Source organism: Hylaeus volcanicus, chromosome 1 (genome assembly GCF_026283585.1).
Source record: "Hylaeus volcanicus isolate JK05 chromosome 1, UHH_iyHylVolc1.0_haploid, whole genome shotgun sequence".
NCBI classification, from domain to species: domain Eukaryota; kingdom Metazoa; phylum Arthropoda; class Insecta; order Hymenoptera; family Colletidae; genus Hylaeus; species Hylaeus volcanicus.
In genome coordinates, this window is record NC_071976.1 from 32836033 (window position 1) to 32846529 (window position 10497).

At 38.4% G+C, this 10497-nt stretch overlaps 1 protein-coding gene across 10 annotated transcripts in view; it reads left to right on the forward strand.

Annotated features, from left to right (window-relative positions):
- The window catches only part of LOC128881572 (uncharacterized), a 101928-nt gene that overhangs the window by 83461 nt on the left and 7970 nt on the right, over nt 1-10497 (forward strand). For 5 of the 10 annotated variants that reach the window (XM_054132811.1, XM_054132963.1, XM_054133034.1 and 2 more), the window contains one exon: nt 8044-8298. The exons of 2 other annotated variants lie outside the window; for them this stretch is intronic. In XM_054132811.1, coding sequence (XP_053988786.1) covers nt 8044-8298 — 255 coding nt within the window. 3 more of the 10 variants (XM_054133441.1, XM_054133273.1, XM_054133527.1) reach the window with 2 other exon arrangements.

The following is a 10497-nucleotide window of genomic DNA, read 5'->3' on the forward strand; positions in this document are numbered from 1 at the left end:
AATGTTGCTATAATGTGTCCCTTACATTGGAATTTTCAATTTTGGGGAAAGAAAATAATCGCAGGGAGACAGATCAGGCGAGTAGAGCGAATGATCCAAGGTAACAATGCCAATTCCAATAAAAGGGACACATTATAGCAATATTTCGGAGATCCAGGCCGCTGTAACCGCCGTACTAAACGGGATACCAAAACAGCAGCTGCAAAGGTCCTTCGAAATGTTAATTACGCGCTCTCTACACGCTGTATTGACGCAGAGGGTGAATATTTTGAGTAAATGAACGTGTGTGTAAAAACTTTACTTGTACTTTTTTCTTTTAATAGCAAAAGTTCGGTTTCTTTTTAGACAGACCGTGTATTTTCCATTGTACCTTTGCGAGAGCGTTATCGATGCACCGGTGAGAATTTCCTGATGAAAATAACTCCAAACACGAACCCATTCTGACCACTTTTACTTATCAACTGTAAAATCGAACTATAAAAATTTGACCGAACGAGGCCGTGTTTGGGCTCGTTTTCATCGCAACAATATCGTCTATTCATTGATTACACTCTCTTAATGATACGATGAAAAGTATAGAATTCACGTTCCACGTGGAAATTACTACCTACTCCGCTTTCGAGCGAACTAGCGACCACTTGTGTCACTCATAAATGGGAATCACCGTTCGGTTCTGTCTAATTGAAGAGTTCTACGAAGTTACGGTTTAGTAAATTACAGCAATTGTTCTTTCAGAAGAGCGCTTGTAGCTTCGATTTACTCTTGACCCCTTAACGCACGAAAAATTACTGACGTGTACAGATTATTGTACGCGTGGAATAAATGTGTCAGAGAACACGTGGTTTGCGATGATAAAGTAGCGAGAATTAAAATATAATCAATTTGAAATACATTTGTAAAGATTTAATCGGTTAGTGCCTCAAGGGGTCGAAAGAACGAGGATAGGAAATTAGCGACGCTACGTTCAGGTGAGAGAAAGCTTCGTCGAGAGATTAGGTAATTTTTAGGGACGTTCTTCGATATCTTCCGACTGTTAAAATCAATTTCATCAGTTATTTAACTCCCAGGGTGTAATAAACATATCGGACATTATCGTTAAAAATCCTTTCTGTGTTCTTTCCGTCCAATCCACGTTTTCGCTCGCCACTGTGCAAGTCCGTCGGAACTATTTACAAATCACGGTCGATTTTTCTTGGAAATTGGCAGGGAGCGGTGAACGATCTTCTTGGAAGAGCTTCCTTTGACGTGCTTTCGAGACTGGTCTGCCACGTCGCTTACGTTTGTAATCGCTCGCCACTTTTGTTTGGGATCGTTTCCAAATCTTGCAACGTGTTACGTCACGAACCTCGTCATCTCACCGTTTCCACGTGACTACTATTACGTTCTACGCGCGCGTTTCTTGTATCGCGAATCACGTTTGAAAGAGAAATTATTTTTGTACCTTGTTGAAATTATAAATAAGTTACTTCGAAGTGTACACTCCCGTGTGTACATTTATATATAAATATATGTTTAAATAAACTGCGTACACTTTTATCTTTCTACGAGCCGCACGAAAGCGTCGAAAAATCGTGACAATTGATCGAAACGTTGGAAGATCGCCCTTGTAAATTGTATACGCAGCTTTTTGCACTCTTTATACTATATACACTTTTTCACGGTTCTCGCTATTGCGCTGCCTCTTTACGCACTTGGTCGCTTCTTTCTTGCATTGTACAACACGTGAGTCGAAAACAAAGTTGCCTTCCAGAGAGTGATTACGTTATTCGTTATTAAATCGAAATTCTCTTATCGGAATATTCAATAGAATTTAGTACAAGTTGGTGAAACATACGAATGTAATTTATAAAGGATTGTTAATGTTGTACGATAAAGTAGATATTTTCTGACAAGTATTCGCGTTACGTTATTGTGTTTGTAAAGACACAACCCTTCCGTGAATCGCAGCTTTCTATTTAAAATCGCAGTGTTCGAGATTAGAGGTGTACGCCCACCTGCGCTATCTCTTCAACGCGTTTATCGTTTTCGTCAGCTTGTCCACTCGCGGAACGTCGAACCACAATATCGGAACTGCTCGAGGGTCTGGATCAATTCCCCGTGCCTTACACTTTGGTTACCGTAACGAAACTCAAGCACAAAGATGGGCAAAATTTCATTCGAACAATGGAACACGAATAGAAACTTTGTGTAGCTATTCTATTCGCAACGATTATTTCATTGAACAGTTATTTGAATGAACTGTTGTTACAAAATTACCATGTAACTTGATCGTAATTTTGATCGAACAGATAACTAAGCAAAACCTATTTGTCATTTACGCAAATTATGTTATGTACGCCAAAATTTTGTCCCATCTCTGAGATCAAGCACACACCAGGAAGGTAATTCAAAGCTGGAAAGAAGCCGCACAATTTTCTACACACGCTCTTTCTTGAAATTCTTCGTTGAACGTCGATGCTGAATCCAGAAGCAAGCGTAAAATCGCAAAGAAAAATGAGAATATAAATGTAGATGGAGCCTTCGACTGCCATCTACATTACTGGATTCTGGTCAACGTTTTCCGCATATATTTCGTCATTCCACGGGCGGTCTCTCGACGTCGTTCGTCCGTCGTTTCTTCGAGGGTAACCGGGACGCGTGGAGAGACCTCCTGGTCGATTTTTTGTAAGCCTCGTTCGTTTTTACACGCCTGAACACGTTTACACACACGCGCAAACGAACACCACGATTACGAGTTCTTCTTTTTTTTTTTTTTAATTTTTCGTCACGTGACTATTTTGTAGTAAACTTTGTTACTTTGTTACGATCGCCCCCCTCGTCGTTGGAAGACCCCCACGAAGGCCCCCCACCAATCTCCTCTCTTTGCTCCCAGAGTATACGTTCCCACCCTCCTGCTCTCCGCGTATCTTTGTGCGAAACTACCCTCTCAAATTTAGTCTCCTCTACTTTTACCCCGAGTAGTCTTACTTTTTTGCGTTCATGTATGTTTAATGTAAAGTTGTCCGCGTTTATATTTTATCTGTAGTTAGCTCGGTCTATACGTATATATAAATTTACAAATATCTCTTTCTCTCTCTCTCTCTCTCTATGCATACATACGAAGAAACACTTACGTACGATTCGTATACACAACACCGTTTCATTATTACTTGCAAAGCGCGTTGATATTATTATTACTATTATTATTATCATTATTATTAATTATTATTATTAATTATTAATTATTATTATTAATTATGATTATTATCATCATTGTTATTATTATGATTATTATGCCATTATTATTGTTACTCATTTAATTACGAGTGCAGTGTTCGCAGAACCGTCGGTAAGCACAAGCGTACTCTTAAGTTATTTCTGCGTTTCTCTTTCTTTTATTTCTCTCTTCTTTACTTACCACTTTCTTTCTGTTTGCTCGTCGCACCTTGAGCCCACGATACGTGAAAGTTGCATCCGCCACGATCGATCACTCAAGGAGTCATTCGTTTCTGTTTCCATTTCGCGTCTCTTCCGTAAATGCACACTATACACCCATACACGTATACACGCGTACACTTTATCTGTCTCTATCTCTGTCTCTCTTTCGTACCGGACGGTTCTGCGTGCCGGTGCTTTTGCCTTTCTTAAGTAATTCCGTACTTATTGTTCGGACACACCAACGATTTATCATTTCTTTGTAGAGCGTAATTATCCTTTGACAACAATAAATTATTGTCATTACCCTTTGTGTTGTTTGCGTTGACGTTCCTTTCTCCTACGTTCAAGCATTTCTTCTATGATAATCTTTCACGTTCTCTGCCTCTATTCGAATCCAATTCTTTTCTGTCTCTAGTATCTTCCCGTTTTAGTAGGGGCCATACGCGCAACTATTGCCACTTACATTTTAGAGACCTAATTTAAACGTCTAGGACTCTTGCGATACGGAGATTAACACCGTGGTTTGATAGTCATAAGAATATTCAGTGATCTTTCATTAATTATGAATATATTTGGTAGTTAGGCACGAATGATTATCATAAGGCATAAGACAGGTGGTTATACTTTGTCAAGTTGAATGAGATCCCTAAACTCTGACATCAACTCTATTCCATAATTCAAGTCACTCCTATTGAACGATATCAGATGACATGTACTACTAATTACACTGTAAACCTAGACAATAATCCAAACATCTGTTCTCGTCCATATATCACTGTTCCATACACAAGCTATATATTTATGGCCAAAATAAAGCCACTACGTGAATACAAAAGTATTAATTGAAATTAGAATTAAATACTTTTATTTTCATAATAAATTATGCGCCATAAATAAAATACCTGATCTCAGTTTAGCATCAATCCTTGCCATCCTTCTATAATCTATTTCAATTGAACGCTATCAGCCTAAACGATAACTCTATCAGCTAGTTTCATCCCTATCAATTTTCCAAGCCCAAACCACCAGCTCAGGGATCTCGTTAACCTTGTTAAACTACACACGTATGAAGAATCCTGGCCGCAACTGTTCTCGCGACTCGTCATACGATAAATCGCAAAGCGTATGGACCCTACCACCACGATCGATGGTTGATTCTAGCACCTCACCCTAGCACCCCTATTTGCAGTATCACTCTAGTCAAGTATACATACGTACGCGTATCGATTAATTTGGTTGATGCGCTCTGCTTGTGTCGTCACGGTAAGTGCTGTATTTGTTTCGCCAGCTTTCGTCTTTCGTTCTTTTCCATTTTTCTCCGCCCTCCTCCCCGTTCCCAGCCGGTCAACTTTGTCTCTCGATTTTTATTTTTCCCTCCTCCGTAGCTTCTGCATCAGCGCGAATGCGCGTATCCGCCGAAGCCGATACTTTCAGCATGGAAATAGAGCGTAAAACAAAAAGGAAACCGTTTCATCGGTATTCCTTCTGGCAAAATAAAAAAAAAAAAAGAGAGAGAACGAGGCTGCCCCTTTCCTAGCCCACCCTATTCCTCCATAAATATCTGGTAAACGCCGAGTTCAAAGCCGAGTCCATCTTCGTTTTTGCCTTCTGCGCTTTCATGAGCTTCGTGAGAAAGTATATGTCGCTCGGTAGAACTAGGCTAGCGCGACCGAGCGTCTGGTAGATGTAGCTGTTGCACGTAGAAAGTACACACCGTAGACATTGTAGACAAGTAGACGACAGGTGAAGAAAAATCGTGGACGTCTACGATACCCCTCTCCCTATCCTCCCTCTATTTTCTATTCTTTTGTTTTTCTTTTTCTTTTCTTTTTTTTTGGTATTGGTTCGTTCACGGTTCCCTCCTCTCGTACATCCAAGTATCCACGCACGAAGAAGTCCGAGAGAGGTGCTTGTACCTTCGCGACAGCGTTTGGGCTAAACGTGATCTATGATCACTGATTCCTCGATGACACCTGAGGAACCAGCGAACAGGTCAACACGAGAGTCTCGTCGAACGTTTGTCGTCTTTCTTTGTCTCGAGTTCCGCGAAACGGTGTGCTTGAAGTTTGCTCGAGTCTTGTTCCGCAACTTTCGCTGAGACGGAAACCGGGAGGGTGCTCGTTACGGGTTTTGTCTGGAAAGGAGGGAACGAATCCTCCGTTTCGAGCGATCTTTACGGCAATCGTCGACGTTCTAAAGACACTTCAGACGAGTCCGCGGCCCGTGACTCACCGTTTCGACCTGATCGAGGTAAGGACATCTGCGTGGAGTAACGTCGAAGTTGCTGTAAATCCGTGGATTTCGTTGAGGGTGTTGGAAACGGGCATTACCAATGGGCGCCATTTGTTGATGAAATACTGCAAGTAAACGGGATGCCGTTGAGGGCCTTGAGTCTCTAAAGAATAATTTTAGAAAGATGCACGAAATACGTAGATCAAATTAAGCAGCTGGTTCTTTGTAGTAGTAGCGTTACATATTCACGAATTAATCAATTTTTAAGATAAACTGTAAGTGATAGAGTCTGTGGAGATGTTCGATGTCCCTATATGAACACATAATTTACAAACTTGGTAGTTCTAGTGTCACATAATCATGAATTAATTAATTAATCAAGAATTAGTAAATTCTGTAAGCTTTCATCGGTTAATTTTACAAGAATCGTATCTACCGTCTTTCTAATTGGATAGCTCTAGCGTTGTAAATTTGTAAATTAATTAATAATCGAGTTAATCCGCGAGAAGCTGAATTAATAGAGCATTGTTAACTGTCCCAAACCTTGTAAAACTTCCTGGCTTAACTTTACAACAAAATATTCATGTACCTTTCTCGATTTGGATGTCCTCTCTTATCATGCGATAGAGCTAAGTGACCAGCTGGTTAGTTCTAGCGTTAAATATTTATGAATTAATCAATATTCGATTTAACCCATGAGTAACTGAATCTATACAGCTGTTAGATGTCCCAAATGTATCGATGTCCTGTTCCCATTTGGGCCCATCGTGCTATAGAGGGTTAACTTGGACGTTCTATTCGCGATAGCATTAGCAACGTGGGAGTTTTGTGTAGCTCTCGGTGCGGCGAAACGAGCGAGAGAGATCGTAATAGACGTCTACCGAAAAAGTGGCGCGTAAAGAGGATCCTTGACTAACACCCCAACGAAACACATGACGAGCACCCTAGAACGTTGATGGTCGGCTGAGGGGTTTTTCGACCTTTTCACGTACGTCGACTCTCGCACGCGTGCTTTCAGTAAAAATGCTTCAAGTAGCGATCGATTCCTATGCAACAGTTATAAGGATACCCATTGCTTTTTAACGAAATGTGCATCGAGCGTTTGAGTAATTGCGATTTACATTATGCATCCCTCTGCCACGTATCGTGTACAGTTCCTGCGATTATTTCTATTTCACCATCCGCGACACTAGCCTTTCGTTTGTTGATAATATTTACGAGTTGTTTGGACGACGATTGCAAACATAAGTTGTTCACTCTGTTAAGTAGAAAAGTTGGTTTTTTCTTTGTTTTTTTTTTTAAATCATTTGAAATCAAGATACGCTTGGTATGCAATCAGTCACAGAAGTCTTTATGCATCCCGATTTGATGTGGACAAAAATTCATGTAAAAATGAATATGAAACACCACAGGAGTTTCCATACCTTTATAGTCTACATGTGCTCGTATCTTCCTACTTTATTCTTTCTAAATCTTCGCTATAGCAATAATAAAATTTAGTAGCAATAAAATAGGATATAATACAAATATATATATATATATATATTTATATTTATATTTATATATTTATATATTTATATAATTTATATAATTTATAATTTATATATAAATATTATATATAATATATATTTTATATTTTATATAAATTATATATATTATAATATATATATATATTTGTAGTATATCCTATTTTATTGCTACTAAATTTTATTATTAGTATAGTGAAGCTTTAGAAAGAATAAAAATGGAAGACATGCGTATATGTAGACTACAAAGCTATCGAAACTCCTGTGGTGCAGCCTGTGTTTACATAAATCAGCTAATAAATCAATACTGCTGTTGCTATTAGTAGTTGAAAACCGGCTCCAAGGGAAGAAAAGGAAAAAAATTGCAAAGCTTACAGGCTTTCAATGGCGCAGAGGGAGAACAGTATCATCCGGATGTCTCACAACAATCGGTCTATAATAAAAGAAATGTCAGTTATCCGTACGATACCGTGTAGCTTGTCGCTGTCAGCTTTCTCATCTTCCTTAGTACCCGACCATGCTGCTTTATTCTTGCTCCCGTACGTATAAAAACTAATTTGCAAAGACATATTCCCAAAGAACCTCCGTTACCGATCGTTGCTCGTCGCAACGAAATCGAAATCGACGTATCGTTTGTTGGAAAGCATCGTTATTTCCCGTTGCACGGTTCACCTAATCGGCAGCTACTTGAAGCACATTCGAATGGGCCTCGAGTATCCCCGCGAAGCAGGCAGAAAAAAAAAAAAAGAATTGATCGCGAGACGCGATCATAGACAGGACGACACGTTAAAACGAACGAACGTTCGAGGCCAAGAGGATGACGCGGACGTCTCTGTCTCTTTCTTGACCCCTGCATGAAACCGATTAGGATCGGGCCAGAGCGATTCGGACGAGGCGATGGCGACGGCAGCTCTTCTGCGGAACAAACCGAGCCCCGGTTCCACGACCCTGGAGGACGTCCTTGACTCCCTCCTCGGGCTGCCATCCGCGTCGCGTACCCCGAGTCCTGGGCCAGGACCAGTCGTAACCGGCACATCCGCCACCATGCGACATCGAACTAACGTCGGCCAGGCTAATGCGAAAGCCGGGAAGAGCTGCAGCGACCTACGCCAAGACCTCCAAGGTAGGAGGACTATGTAAGTTTTCGTTCTGAGGCAGATCCTCTCGAGGGACTCGAGAGAGCTCAAAACCTAATCTACTTCCTACCAAACTCTATATGTGTGTGCAAGCGTCTGTGTGTATCTATCTTGTGTATATGTGCGCCCGCGTGTATGTTGCCTTGTACAGTCGAATGTTAACATGGAATATTGACGACACCATGTCAATTTTCTTGGAACAGACTTGTGTAACCGGATGTTCGCGAGCAATGGTATATGCCAAAGCCAGTGGATGTTCGAAGGAAATTCAGCACACATGTTGAAATTATTGCCTTACGATTGTGGACATGTTTTCTTTGCATTAGTTTTTTTTTTTTTTTTTTTTTTTTTTTAACTATTTTATAGGTACTTATTAACTATTTTACTTTATAAATTTTTCCACGAGGAGAAAGAATTTTTAGGAACATTATTAAAGTTACACTTAAAATTGTTTGATTTCATAATTTCATGTGACTACCAGTGATGGTTCACTGTGAGTAGTTCGCTCGTGTGGTTCACCTTCAACTAAAGATAAAAATTGTTATCTACGATAATTCTATTCATACTGAATTTAATTTGGAGACTAATTAGAACTATCTTATACAATAACTACTTGTATCAAAGTTATTCTAATGTAGCATAAAAAGCCTTAGGAGCTACATCATCGCTTATTAAATCGAATAACGTTATTTATAAGATAAATTTACTTCCAATAAATATTTACTTCCATTTCAATTTAATTGAGTCCAACTACAAAACTAGGTTAAAAAATTTTCGGTTATGGATTATTTTTAACAATTTTTCATTCGTGTTCCTTACTCGCAATTTTAATAAGAAACTGAATAATATATTCAAATAGTATGCTTTAATAAAACATCCTACTGGCTGAGCGTTATTTTTATTTTTTCATTTGTAGCTATTGTAAGCGACACATGTGAAATAAATTCTTTCTCCAGCAATTTCCTTAGAGTTTCGATAAAATCTTGGTGCATTATACAGTGCCCGAGAGGTAATGTAGAATAAAATGTACATGAAATTAATAATTCATGGGCGAAATAAATCTGGAGCGTTCGTTTAAAATTTACAAGTGGAAATTTGAATACAACGATACCGCGTGTCACTATCAATTTAAGAAAGAATCTCATTTCGAGATATTTAAGGAATCTAAGGAATTCCCATGTCGCAGTGCGATAACATTTTCACGCTACGTGAACGGATAAAAGCCCAGGAAATGTAAAATAAATGAGAAAATTAATTATAAACTTTAAAGGAGAAATTGTTTCGGATCCTCTGTTATTTTCGTTTTCACGTCATTTTTCCAACCAGCAAACCATGAAATGTACATGTTAACATTCGAATCATTAAAACCATTGTGCGTTTTGTGTCGTCCCCAATTTATGCGCTCCGATTGTGTTTCTCTTCGCCTCGTCGCCACTCGCCCTTCACGAACACACCCGTTACCCTCTTTCTCTACTTTCTGTCTCTTTGTGTCTATTTTACCACCGTCTTTCATTTTGTTCTTGGTTCTTCATTATAAAAAAAACGGTGTTTGCGTTTCGTCTATGTTTTCACCAAATTTATTATATTGACACAAGGGAGGAAACGACTCTCGTGTGTCGTGATACTTTTCGTATATGTTATCCGTTTATATTTCATTTAAAAATTTTGTTTAAAATCTTAGGTAAGTACGAAATGTGGCGTGTGGCAGAATTAAACGATCCGACTGTGCCGAAGAGATCCAAAGTAGAAAAAAATTTTATTTTTGTAATTTATATGATTTATTTAACCGTTTCGTTATGGGTGCCGACTATAGTCGGCATTATTGATTCAATGGAAATAATTATTCAAATAATATTATCGTTGTGTATTATTTATATAAATATTAGGAAATGTAAATGAATTTTATTCTATTGTTCAGTGATTGAATTCTAATGATTCAAAATCCATGATCGTACTAAGTAACATATTCACATTTAATAAAGATTCAAATTAAAATAAAAATAAATTTCTCATCAATTTAAAAAAAAATGGTACATATACATAAAATAAAACTTAATTACTTTCATCCAGTTTAAACATTCGTCGAAACAGAACACAGAAAGAAAGAAGAGAAATGAAAAAAAAACTTTAGGTACACCTTAATAATAATAATAATAATAATAATAATAATAATAATAATAATAATA